Below are 13594 nucleotides of genomic sequence, written 5' to 3' on the forward strand. Positions count from 1 at the left end.
AAATTAAATGGGATATGCACTGGTATTAAAATTTGTTCAGACTTTGGAGAATAAATGTCTAACACATATTCACAATACAACAACTATTCTGAAACACATATTTGGAAAAGTGATTAAGACTTCTTAACCATTAATAAGTAATTGACATATTATCGACAAGACCTAAGTCTACGACAAGAAGCTATTGTTCCTAAGTTTTCTATTTTATCTTTAACAACAATGATGAAAACAATGAACTAGCCCCAGGATATTTTCAAATTGTCCATTTTAAGAAGTAATGCCTTGTGGAAAAAAGCAAGGACTCTAGGTGTAATTCATGGAAGTTGAAACCATCCAAAGAAGATTAAGGTTTTTTCACCTCAGCCTTATTTTTATTCTATCAGCCTAAAGAGAAAAATTCCCTCCGTCAACTAATGTTTTATAAAGGTTACTTTGAAAAACTTCATGTGTAAATATTTTGTCAAATGTTAGACTGGCACAATTTTTTTCTTCTAAATTTAGTTTCCTTCTTTGACACTGAACAAGCGAAAGGAATAAATGAATGTCAGTTTAACTAGTGAGGTCTGGCTCATTAGCACTGTGCTTACTCTCAGAAGATTGGTCTTTTGTACCTCCATCGGGAGAATGAAAATGAAATTCAAAATCAAGATAAAAGATTCAATTTCAGGTACTGACTTTTAAAAATAGGAAACAGAAGCTTCAGGAAAAATTAAATTTTCATTGTAATTCCCTCCAACTGCCTGCTCCCAAATTCCAGAACAGATTTTTATTCCAAATTATAAAGAAAGATGAAAACCACAAAACTAGTCCCTTTTAGGGGAACTTATATTTAATGCCCAGGGTATATGTTGAAGAATCCTCACATCAAACATGGCGCACACTGCTGTAGTTTTATGTTCTCGGTAGTTCCACTAACAGCCATACTGCAAACAATGAGTCGTTATAAAAGGATCACCTGCACAGTTAAAAAGCAAACAACAAACCACACAGACACACACAGCAAACCAAACGTGTACACTTACTTCTTCAGTGGAAGAAGTTATATTTAGAAATGTACGAAAAATGGCTTTGAACACCTGCTATACCAAACACCTCTACAGACAAGGGAAAAACAAAACAAAAATCAAACATTTGTTTTCCTGCTTTTTCTTTAATACAGTTGCCATCTTACATGATATACTGTTAGGTGCCTTCTTAATAGCATCTAATCTACTTTTTTGTTGTACCAGTCAGCATTCTAGGATAGAACTCTTATTACCACTCATGTTCACGGAGTACTGTTCTTAAGTACCATACACCTAAACTCATGGTTGGGCCATAATTAATGGGTAGTGGTATTTTCTAAAAATCGGTTAATGCACACATCCAAACCACATTAAATTTTCAACTTAAGAGTTCATACATACTCTATTTCCTTTCTATAGTTGCTATCACTCCAACTGTAGTTCTGAAATCCAAGAAGTAGGAAGCATGTCTTTTTGTTGTTGTTGCTTCTTTCTCCCTTCCTTCCTGCCTCCCTTCTCCGACTCCCTTTTATTCCTTTCCTTACTTCCCTTCTTTTTCGTTCTTAATAAGAAGATTAAAAGAAATGGTTTATTAAGGAAATCAAAATCTAGTAAACATCAAAAACTTACAGATCAGAGTGGTCACAAACTCTTTTTGTAATGATGTTAAAATTACCGACAAAATGTTTTTTAAAAACAAAACCAAAAAATCTAAAAACCAGCACACACCAATGGTGTTGCTTATTTAAGCAACTGGCGTTCCTCTATGCTTTTGAGGCGTTTCTTCCGGGGCTGTACAAAGTCATCATCTGAGTCATCACTAAATTTATTATCTTCTGATTCATTCCTGAATTCTAGTTTAGGAAACCTTTTTTCTGGATAAAGGTTCTTTAGAAGTTCTTCAAAATAGCTTTCAAGTTTTATACCAGCATTGGCTACTTCTGAATCAGGCTGTGGATAAAAATAAAAACATGAATTAAAAACAAACACCAATATTTCAGACAGTCAATAAAAAGTATGTTTCTCTTTTAACTCAAGTTTGGGAAAATGTTTATGCATCATCACTGATATAAAGGAAGTAATAGTCTGGGGCTAGCAAAGTCTAGAGAAGGTCAAGTAAGTAAAAAAAAGGCTTGGAATCATCTGGATTTTTCTAAAGGTAGTGATAGCTATATGACTGTATTACTAAATTGAGATTATCGAAGAGATGCCATAGTCACAGAATCACGGAACGGGTGTTTTTTTAAAGCAAATTAAATAAAATATGGATCTCTGGAACAAGTAACCAATACAGAAACAAACCATCAACAAAAGTCTGTAAGTCTGACAGATGTTCAGATCAACTGACAGATCAAAAACTGAGAAAACTTAAATACCAGAGCTATTTAGACCACAACCTTAATATTTCAAGATCAGCATCAAGAAGACTTTAGTCTGGAAGTGCCATATTTTAAGAAATAAAGGTGGGAATAACAAAGGCTGCTTCTAGATAAAAATATTTTCTAAATTGTTTTCAAGTTGTCAGCTATAATTTGCATTTCCATGTACCATATAAGAAACCTTTGAAAAGGAATAATAGGAATGTGGACATAGTCTTCCTAATTACCTTTCATTACCTGACAAACTTGAACTTCTAGAAATTTATGCTATTATAGATCTTCATCTCTTTTGCTGAGAAAGTGTTTGGTTTAATATTACCTCCCCATTGCTGTGGTTTTTTATTTCTTTCTTCTTCCTTTTTTTTTTTTTTTCTTTTTCCTCTTACCTCATTGAATTCGGCACAGTTTTGAAAGATCAATCTAAAATCAGCTACAAAATCTTCAGGCTTTGTGTACATGGAATAATCTTCTTGTAGTCTCTTCTTGATAGTTGACAAGTCCATTGGATTTTTTATTATTCTGTAATAATCAGGCACCTTTCAAAATAAATGAGATGGTTTAATAAAAAGACTAAATTCTACCAGTCCTAAATACATTTTGCAAGCAGGAAAATAAAATTCAGATTGTTCTCATTGCTTTTCCGTGTACTATTTTGTCACTGATAAAGAAACCAATATAGCAAACCTATGGTACACCCCCCTCCACACACACACACACAGACATCCCTTCCTCTACTGTTATAAATTTACTTAGTACTTGAAGTCTGGACCTGTGTAAATCAAAATATGTACAAAGAATTTATCTTAAGTTATAGGTTTTTCCCCAATAGCTTAGGCTATATGCCTAAGCCTCTTGAAAGAGATTAACAGAAATCACTGCAGAGAGTAGTGGGTAAAATACATGAAAATTTATGAGAAATGAATACAAGCTTGGGGCCAATTTGTGAACATCAAAGTGTATTCAAGATCAAAGTATTCCATTTGTGTTAATAAAGCTTTAAGATTTGGATTAGATATAGGAAACTAACTACCACAGAATGCTAGAACAACCACATTCTCACAAATCAAGTTTAGAAAAATCATCTTACTGTGGGGTGCTTGGGTGGCTGAGGTCCAACTCTTGATTTCGACTCAGGTAATGATCTCAGGGTCATGAAACTGAGCCCTGCACTAGGCATGAAGTCTGCTTAAGATTCTTTCTCTCTATACCACCCCCTTGCTCCCACTAGTGTGCACTCTAAAAAGCAACAACAAAAATCATCCAACTATGTAAAAATGCACAAAATGATGTTAATACTTACAGTTAGAGGAACTGGGTCTTGAAAAGCCAGGCTCATTTCATGGCAGTAAAGAAATAAAAGTAGGCGTTCACACTTCTGAGCAAAAAAATAAAAATATCGTAAAATAATGAAGTCACAGCTTATTTTTAATACCAATGCCATGGGTCTCAAAATACAATAAAAATTAAAACCAGATGAATACCAGAAAAATATCAATACTTAGAGTTCTGATCTCTTCAGTCATTTACTGAATTCTACTCTTTAACAGTTTGGGCTGTATGTGATATAGGAGAGCAGTTCTTATAGGAACAAAAAGCAGTATCATATGAAACCCATCTAAAGCTCTTTCTAAAAACAAATTTCCAATTATCTCTAATTTATATACTGATTATTAATAGTCAATAAAGAAGGGTATATGTATGTTAAGAGATCCACAGAGGGACCCTTTTCTATGGTGTGTCCAGTCCTAAGGCTGCCTCTTTGAATGCACATGGTGCTATCCAGGCACTTGGCTACTTCTCTGCTGAGGGTTTAATCCCAGTAACTATTGTGTAGCACTGGCAGTGTGTGTTTGGGCCCCCTCTTGCACAGTAACTTTCATACTGATTGTTTTACTCAATATTTTAGCAAAGAACTTCTTTAACTACTAAAGAAGTGTTGGTGTAGTAGCTTTAAATGTCAATTACACTTAACTATATTAGTTGGCTTTGAGGTATAAACCCAGTACCATCTGGTAAAAGAATGGAACTATTTCCAGGAAGAGTAAATAGAAAAGCCCTTCTCTTTCCTGCTGATTCTCATCAAATTAGGAAGAAAATTTATTTACAGGAGAAATAAAACAAGTTTACTAAAGGTAAACTACAATTCTTGACCACATAGAGGATACATGTTTTACCTTGCTCCAGTACAGTCTCTTAAGCTTCTAGAAAATGTATAGGCAGTAATGTGATTATTTTTAACCAGAAAAAGTTTTAAGTTATATTATTCAAGATTCCTATACTCTTAAAGAAAAACTAAAGAAAAAGAGGCCAGTGTAAAATTTGATTGAATATACACTTCTCTAATGAAAGGCACACTGGCATTACAATAATCCCCATCTAACCAAAAAAACAAACAAACCTGTTTAACTAACAATGTATGTTAGAAATGTTGGGGGAAAAAAAAAACTTACCCTTTTATCTATTGGTGTTAATTTAACAAGGTTTTCAGTCTTCTTTTTTTCTGAGTTGTGACTGGGAGCATCACAATCATATTCAACTTCTGGTTTAGATAAGTCTCTGCAGAAAGTGCAAATCCATTCTCCACTGTTGGGGGATAAAGTACTTCTGAATTCCTACTGCATCATTTCTCTCTTCACCATCTCCCTTTCCCACCTCCTCCCCACCATCTACGGTACAGATTTGTTTGTTGGGCATCAACTGTAATCACTGAGGGTTTACTGCATGCATAACTACTGTGTACATAGCACCATGCTGGGAGAGCCTTTCGGCAGCAATACAGCACGAGGGTCAAAGCCGTAAATATTAGTCTAGTCAAAGAGGCATGAAACACATATGCGAAATAAACACATAAAACAAACACACACACATTAATTTATGGCTGATGTGAGGCAAAACTGGCATCTTCCCTAAAATGATTCAAGAAAAAGAAATGTTCTTGGTACTATTCTTACAACTTTAAGCGTAAAATTAAAATTTAAAAAGTATAGCTTTTGAAGAACTGAAGAGATCAGCCCAGTGGCTGCTGTTTGTCATCATCGTCATCATGATCAGCAGCAGCAGCAGCAGCATCGCACAGGGCTGGTTTGAAAATGTACTTGACATATTTGTAAATGATACAGCTTAATGCTTGGCAAATACAATGGAGTATTTTGGCAATTATTATGTACCAGGATCATTGTTCTTTAGGTTAAGAACCTGTAATAATTTGAAGGACTGGCTATTTTTTTTTTTTTTTTTTCTTAACAGTCTAGGTTTCTTTTTTTTTTTAGAATTTTTTTAAGGTTTTATTTATTCATTTAACAGAGAGGGAGAGTACAAGCAAGAGTGGGAGGAAGAAGCAAGCTCTCTGCTGAGCCAGGAGCCCGATGTGGGACTCGATCCTAGGACCCTGGGATCACGACATGAGGGGAAAGCAGACACTTAACGAATTGAGCCACCCAGGCTTCCCAACAGTCTAGGTTTTTGAGAGATGCACAGGCAATGGGAAGCAGAGTATTGAAAACCCTATGTTGAAGGTTTTGGAGTATGCATTTGTGTGAAGTGGACTTTTATTTACATTTCTAAGGTTTCATGTTACATTACAATGATCAGGGATTGTTCTTTATAGTGAAAGAATGTGGGAAAGGGAAGCAAATACCATCTTACCTTGGAAAATTTGCCAAAGTGGGCACATGACAAGAAAGATGAAATACTTTGGGACACTTCTCACAGCACAGGAGTTCCCCTCCATTCTGACAAACTGCACACCAGTCCTCGTTGGGGTCATCCTCTTTCCTGGTCTCTCCACCATGAAGGGGTGACTTCTGGGAGGCATCTAGCCAGTCAGACTTTCCATGTGAGGAACCTTCCTGGTGAAGTCCAGGTTGATCTCCTGTGCTATCAGGGGCATCTGACCTTAGCACAGACTCCTCAGAGGTAGAGCTCTGACTGCTATTTAAGAGCAGGGAGGTGAGTATGCTTCTTGGGTAGTTGGCCTGCAATGGAAAGAAGAATAGGTCTTATTTCTCAAAACTGACTTTATTTGTACTATTACAATTCTGGACTGCAGAATCCTCTCTAATAGGCACCCGGGTACTTCAAAGGAAGTAATGAAGAAGTAAAAATGTAAGAGACAGGTTTATTGCTGTTATAGGAGTCCCCAGGGATAAAAACATGAACCTCTACTAAAAACTATCATCAAAATACACAATCAGCAGAATGGGAGGGAGTGTGGATAATATAAGAAATCTCTTTTTATTTGCTGACAGCTACAGAAATGGGAGAATAGGTGTGTAGTGGAGAGTCAACCATATGAATTGTAAATACACTGAGCTATTAGTTCAAATTATACTCAGACAGAAACTATGCCTACTGTTGAATTTTTATCATTCACAGAAAAGTACAGTGCTTTAAATCCTAGAATTTCACTTCTGCAGAAATCATTGATAATTCTAAGATGAATCTAAATTTGGGACACCTGGGTGGCTCAGTCAGTTAGGCATCTGCCTTTAGCTCAGGTCATGCTCAGTTTTAAACATATGTATATATTCCTTAGTATCAAAGATTAGATTTTTCTAATCTTTCCTGCCTCTCCATCCCCTCCCTACACACACATGCCATTCTTGCCACCCTCTTAAGCTTTATTAAGGACCAATTTATTTATTTTTTAATTGTTTTTAAGTTGTTAGGTACCAGTGTAACTTTATGGCCAACATCGATTCCACGTCACTACCATTGTTGCACTGGTTAAGTATCCTGAAAAATTCAATTTTTGGTTAAATGTGTATTCAGGTTATATCCTGATCAGATCTCGTTTTTAGTCAAATTTGTGTAATACAGGTGTCTGTTTATCTAATTAGGACTATAAATATTGCTCATTACATAACTATACAATGTACTATGACTACACTTCCTCTTTCGTCTTTTTGTTTTTACTATGGTTCAATTGTTCCTGCTTCCCTTCCTTCCTTTCATTTGCTTACTTTTCTAGTCCTAATTCTAAGTCTTTCTCACAAACTCTGTAGGGCAATAAAATGCCTTTCAATACTGCCAAACATTTTTGCCTTTACATACACCCCTGTGAAGTCTTCTGTCCTCTGCTACATGGTGTACTAGAGAAGCTGTTGTACTGGGAGCTACTCTTTTCTGTGTTAGATCCCACTTCTGGGATCTTATGCCTTCTTTCTTGGTTCACTCAATGTTTGATGAAGCATATTCTCAAATATCTGAGAATGAATGCATGAGAGTTAAAATTTCTGAGACCCTACATACATGTCTAAAAAATGCTTATTTAATCTTTATGCATGATTGATACAGAATCCTGGCTATGAAATATTTTCCCCTTCACAATTTGGATATTTCCTTACTATCTTTCAGATTCAAGTGTCCATTTTGAGGACCTGGTGCCATTATGATGTCTGCTCCTTTGTATGTTTTTTTTCCATGTGGAGGCTTTTAGAAATCCCAGTATTCTGAAACTTATGGTAGTAACTTGTGTCCTTTTTTCATTTAATGTTCTGGTACTTGATGGGTCCTTTCAACTCAGATGATCATACTTTTCAGTTACAGTAAGCTTCATTGTATTATTTTTTGGGCAGTTATCTTCCATGCTGTTTTATTCAAATGCCCAACCTCCTTGTTTGAGCCTCTGATTTCTCAAACTCTTCTGTTTTTTATCCATCTTTTTCTTTTAATTTACTGAGAGAGTTCCTTAAATTTTTCGACCCTGGTTGACTATTTCCTGGTTTTCAAATATAACAAATTATAATCTCCTATCTGCTATTTAAAAGTTTCTTTCATCCTATCCCCCAAATAGGCATAATATTCCCCAAATTAATATAATTACATTTTGAGGCCTAGATTCTTCATCTGATTCTTGTTTCACTATAACAACAGGAAAATCATAATTTTCAGGAGGTCCACTATTTTCCTGTTTTATTCGGATTGGCTCCAACATGACCACTGGGACTCTGTGTGTAGAATCCGCTCCTGCTGGCTTGCTGGAAGAGCCAGAACTATAAGAAAGAAATGGGGGAACAAAAATCAAAGAATGCCACCTTAAACATTTCAAGACAAAGTGTAACAACTGCTTTTAGGAATAATGCTATATCTTCACAGCAATGGTTACTATGTTCCATTATCAATAAATGATACATAACTGAAAAGCAACTGCTTCATGTATAAAAAGTTTTATATATTAGCCTATCTAAATAGTTACATTATACTTCTGGAAAGACATTTAAATACATTTAAATAAAATCTGAATTAAAAGAAAATTGGCTTCAATATTTTGAAGCTCTACAACTGAAACTCAGTATCTTAGAGCTAGCATCTTCTTTTTAGGCTTTCCCATGTCCCATTTCCTTCTCTATTCAGTGACAGAGACCCTGGACTCCCATTAATGATTTACTGTCACGAAGTGTGAAGACAATTAACTAGAGACATAAATTATTGGTGTTTTGCTATTTAAAAGTGTAGTGGGACAAAAACCTTTTACAGATAGCCACTGTGTTCTAGGGGATTAAAAGCAACATTTTTCTCTGCAGAGAATGCTTCTTCCATATGATTAGGCAAGTTAAGAACTGGGTTCATTATCTAGGAGAAATTTGCAAGTATAAGAAGTAGAGGAGCAAAGCAGTAAGCTGAGATAGAATTTCAACTATTATGAGTTCATTTATTTTAAGGCAGAATTAATGTTTGGCTTTAAAAAAAGTCAGAACACTGAAGTTAGTATAAAGTTATTGTTTCTTTTCCCCCTAAGCTTGTATTTGTATACATTCCTATATAGTACAGCATGTGATACCTACTTCATTTAAATTTTCCTTGCTATTAGGCAAAGTCAAATGTATTTTCTTATTTTCAACATATTAACCCCCATCCCAATTTCTGTACCTTTAAAGACAAAACTGCACTTTATTTACTTGATCCACTAGTTTATCAAATTAATATTAATAATTATTAACATTTTAATTTAAAAGTTAAAAATAAAGGAAGCTGTTCAAAAAAAGAGCACGTTGGAGCAACAGTCAAGAGAAATCTAACTGGAGATTTATATATGAGAGAATAAAGGTTGAGTCAGTTTACCTTCCTCGGCTCCCAACACTGGAGGCACTAGGTGAACGTATTGGTGGGTGTACACTAGTCATGGTAACAGGTCCTGAAGAAGAGGAAATCATTCACATTCATAAAATGAGTTAATAATTATGTATTAAATTCCTATTGAATGTGCTGACATAATACTACATTGAAACCGGAACACAACTAAATAATAGAAAACAGTAAGCAGTTGTTGGACTCCCAGCAAAGTCTAACTCCCTTAGACTAGCAGGGGTCTCAGCCTATTGTTAGCATCTTAGGCCAGATAATTCTTTGTTTGGGGGGTGCAGGATTCTGTGCACTGTAGGATGCTTAGCAGTATCCCTCTGTATTTTCCACCTAGGATGTGACAACCAAAAATGTTTCCAAACACTGTCAAATGTTCCAAGTTAGAATAACCATGGTAAAATGTCAGTGAGGACACCAGCATCAGTGAAAGCTACAGAAGACAATAAAAAGTGGCAGGCGCTGATATAAAAGCAGTCCAAGTAAGAAAGCCACACAGAGACCAATTAATGGAGATACTGAAACAAGTATTCTACAGGCAATGACCTTAAGATACTTTGCCCAATGCCTAGCACAGAGTCAGCAATGGATAAATGTTAGCTTTAGTAATATTGTAAAAATGGCTCACAGAAATGTTTTGTCAACTTACATTCCCGCCAGCTATGTATCGGAGTATTCTCTTCTCACATTCTTATCAATGAGTATTTTCACTATTTTAAGTCTTTGCTACTTCAACAGTTAGAAATTATGTCTTGTTTTGATATTTTTAATGACCACTAGTGAGACTTAATCCCCCAAGTTACTGGCTATTTGTATTTCCTCTTCAGGGAATTATCTACTCATGTCCTCTGGCAATACTGAGTACTTGCCTTATTTATTTGTACAAACTTGTTTTATAATTAAACATTTTCTCTGCCATATTTTGCCAACAGTGTTCTTCCAGTTTATGTTTTAAGTAAGCATCTCCTTTTAAATTGTGTAACTGCCTCATTACTGTTGTGTGACTGCTGAATGACCTGAGAAATTCTCCTCCTTCCTTATTTTGTTCTAGAGTACCTATTTTGCCAAGGTCTCTGGGGGTAGGTATAGAGTGCTTTAAAGGAAATGAGTAGGTATGTTAAAAATTTTTTAAACATTAATTAAATAACAAAACCACCAAAGAAGTGAATGACACTGCTAAATTTGGACCCTAGGCAACTTACACCCCAAAAGAGACCACAACACAGGCAAACTTATCAAAAAGAGAATGTATAATACTAATTTCCTCTTGGGAATGCTCTAAGGCCTGTAAGTTTTATTGAAATTGGAAAGGTACAGATGTTTAACCTTTGCTTCCCACTTTGAAAGTATATTAATTTTAAATAGTGCCAAAAACTCAAGACTCATTTTAATCATCCAACCAAAAGGGGTATAGGGGTCATTGCAAGTAGAGTTAAATGGGACACACTCACAAAATCCAAAGAAGCCCACTTTACCTGCAAGGCCTGGAGATGGCACTGATGAATTTGGTGACTGGACGGTTCTGTTTGAGGGCGGTCTTGGCTGGCCATGATCTATACTAGTATCTTTCCTCACAATATTGTCCAGCATAATAGTACTTGAACAGTCAATCTTATAAGAAAAGAAATTTATTTCACGGCATCCTGACTTTGCAAGTTAAAAACTACTTTAAATTTAATAGAAAAGTTTAATAGTATAATTACTATCAAATAATAAAATATGTAAATATCCTATTTGAGAAGTTCTGATGCATATTTTCCCCATAAACAATCTTGAAAAAGCTTTCATTCTTCTTAATGTTCCATCTTAGTAAATATGCTGAGGACATAGTAGTTCAGAAGTTATCAGCAAAGATAAGAGTATCATGTGTCATTCAAACCCATCAAAATTGAAACAAAAAATACTTATTTAAAAATAACAAATGGTAGTCAATAAAAAAAAAAAAGGTGATGAGAAAAATAGCACAGTTTTACATGTTAGCAAACCTCTTTAATTTGGCTTACTAACAGCCAACTAGTTTCTTATATCTGCTTCCGCACACAATCTGTTGTGCTGTGTGGTTTTGGTTGAACAATATGAAGAAAATATGGCCTTACAAAGGAAGGATCTTGTGGAGCCCCCAACCCCCACTGTCTTTGGCTCACATTGAGAACTGGTGCTCTGGTATGACTACATAGATCAAGTAGGCCCACACATCACACATTTCTAGAACACTAACTCATTTAAGTACATTACTACTATTTGGTAGGAAGAATGGATCCTCTCTAGATTATTGCTTTAATGTAATAGGTATAAAGGAAACACTTTTTTCTTAATTGACTTCTTGGTTAAAATACTGATAAATTTCTACTGAGTAAGACTTTAATTCTCTAGATGCAAATACTTATCATGCTTAAATAGACAGTTATTTCCCCAAAATGTCTTTGTGATTAAAGTTCAAGTTCAGTTCTCTAACATAGTTCCAGCCCTTTTCAATCAGGATTCTATGAGGGGCTTAAGTCTTATGGTCCTAGGGCACAGATTGTGTGTGATAAATTTACTTTTCAACTTTCCATCTAGAATGGTGCTAGTTATGAACCATCTTTGAGAGGACTGAGAAAAAGCTTCTTTATTCTATGGTTCAGATAAAGAATTTCAGTCGAGCAAGCCTGGGAGACAAAGTGTCATCTGTACCTGAGGACTGCAGAGAAAAGAGCAGAAGGACAATTCTACTTTCTGAGGGTTCTCTTTAGGGTAGGTGGTAAGCACACCTTTATGTTAAATTATGTTTAATATTTCTTGGGCAATACCTTGGCCAATACTTTTCAGAGTGTAAAACATACTGCAATGTGACTGGAACTACTGGCTCTTAATGTAAGAAAAGTTATTTACATTGCAAGGTAATCCTAAAAGCTAAAATAAAATTATAGGAATGAGACAAAAGAAGTTTTACTATGTACCACATAGGAAGTATCAAAGTATGAAAAATACATGTACTTCACCCATTTAAAGTATACACCATTATTTTAAAAATTAAGAAACTCTGGTAAGATTAACATTGAAGTATTAGTTGATCTCAATAACTTGAAAAACCAACTAAATGAAAATTAAAAAATTATTTTACAATCTGACAAGATATTTCTTTTAAGTTTGTAATGTTTCTGTCACAATTTTCTAACCTTACAGGGTTAAGATAAGGTAAAATAAGTATCAACTTATACTTGGAGATCTGTCTATAGAATGTTGGATTTTCTGCCTTTGGAGATTTTTAAAAAAGTCATACTTACAAAAATAGCAAGTGCATGTATTTAATTTAAATATAAAATAAATCAGAGGTAATTCTGCACTGGCCAGTATGATCTGGGAGAAAATGTTTTCATTTCCATTGTTAAAATTGTCTCCACCTCTTCTGATGTCTTCAATTCTAGTCTCCCCTGCCAGCCTTACTCTAAAAGAGCACATTCCAGCAATTCAACTTGCCAGTACCTCTTCTCAGATCCTCCACTTCCCTGCTTTCCCTATTCCATCACTGTAATCATTCATTCACAGATACCTTTAACTGCAGTGCCATGAAATATATTCCATAGTATATTTAAATGCTTAGCATTTTTATTTTTCCTCCTGTTATATTTCTAAAGAATAAAAATGACTTCTAAAACCAAACACACAACCTATAATCTGACTAACTCAAGGCTTTTTACCAGATCTAAGTTCACTTAAAAATTCTCAAAAGATTCTTAGTATAAATTTTCTGTATACTTACATCTGGAAGAGAAGGAAGATTATAAGAACCTCCCACTGGTGAGCTCAAATCAATCATAGGTGAACCGAAAGCCTTTGCATCATATCCTGCTGCACTAGTAATGGTGGGACTAGAAGGAGTAGAGGATGTGCTGTTGGCAGTTGATGCGGTAGCCTGCCCACTGCTGATCTGCCACTACAGTAGCGAGAGAGGAGAAAGGTGGTCTATCAGCAGGCCAAAACACAGAATGTCCAACTAATCCCTGTTCCTCTGTTACAAAACAAAGTAGAAGATACATTCTGCTATTTGAATTCAACTAGAATTTCAACTGAAAGGCGGGGGGAAGGGGAGGAGATGGATATATATATATATATATATATATATATATATATTTAACATATATCATTAAT

The 13594-nt window shown here is 35.1% G+C and overlaps 1 protein-coding gene across 4 annotated transcripts in view; it reads right to left on the reverse strand.

The window, feature by feature from the left end:
* Window positions 1–1130: 1130 nt before the first annotated feature.
* The window catches only part of TRIM24 (tripartite motif containing 24), a 93115-nt gene continuing 80651 nt past the window's right edge, over window positions 1131–13594 (reverse strand). For all 4 annotated transcript variants that reach the window (XM_082693698.1, XM_082693699.1, XM_082693700.1 and 1 more), the window contains exons 11-19: window positions 13206–13379; window positions 10939–11074; window positions 9446–9518; window positions 8208–8376; window positions 6029–6357; window positions 4834–4966; window positions 3684–3758; window positions 2770–2919; window positions 1131–1955 (exon numbers count right to left, since the gene is read on the reverse strand). In XM_082693698.1, the coding sequence (XP_082549824.1) occupies window positions 1746–1955; window positions 2770–2919; window positions 3684–3758; window positions 4834–4966; window positions 6029–6357; window positions 8208–8376; window positions 9446–9518; window positions 10939–11074; window positions 13206–13379 (1449 nt within the window). In that variant the 3' untranslated portion in view covers window positions 1131–1745. The remainder of the gene's footprint in view (window positions 1956–2769; window positions 2920–3683; window positions 3759–4833; window positions 4967–6028; window positions 6358–8207; window positions 8377–9445; window positions 9519–10938; window positions 11075–13205; window positions 13380–13594) is intronic.

The sequence above is a fragment of the Mustela nivalis genome, assembly GCF_964662115.1.
Source record: "Mustela nivalis genome assembly, chromosome: 12".
NCBI lineage: Eukaryota > Metazoa > Chordata > Mammalia > Carnivora > Mustelidae > Mustela > Mustela nivalis.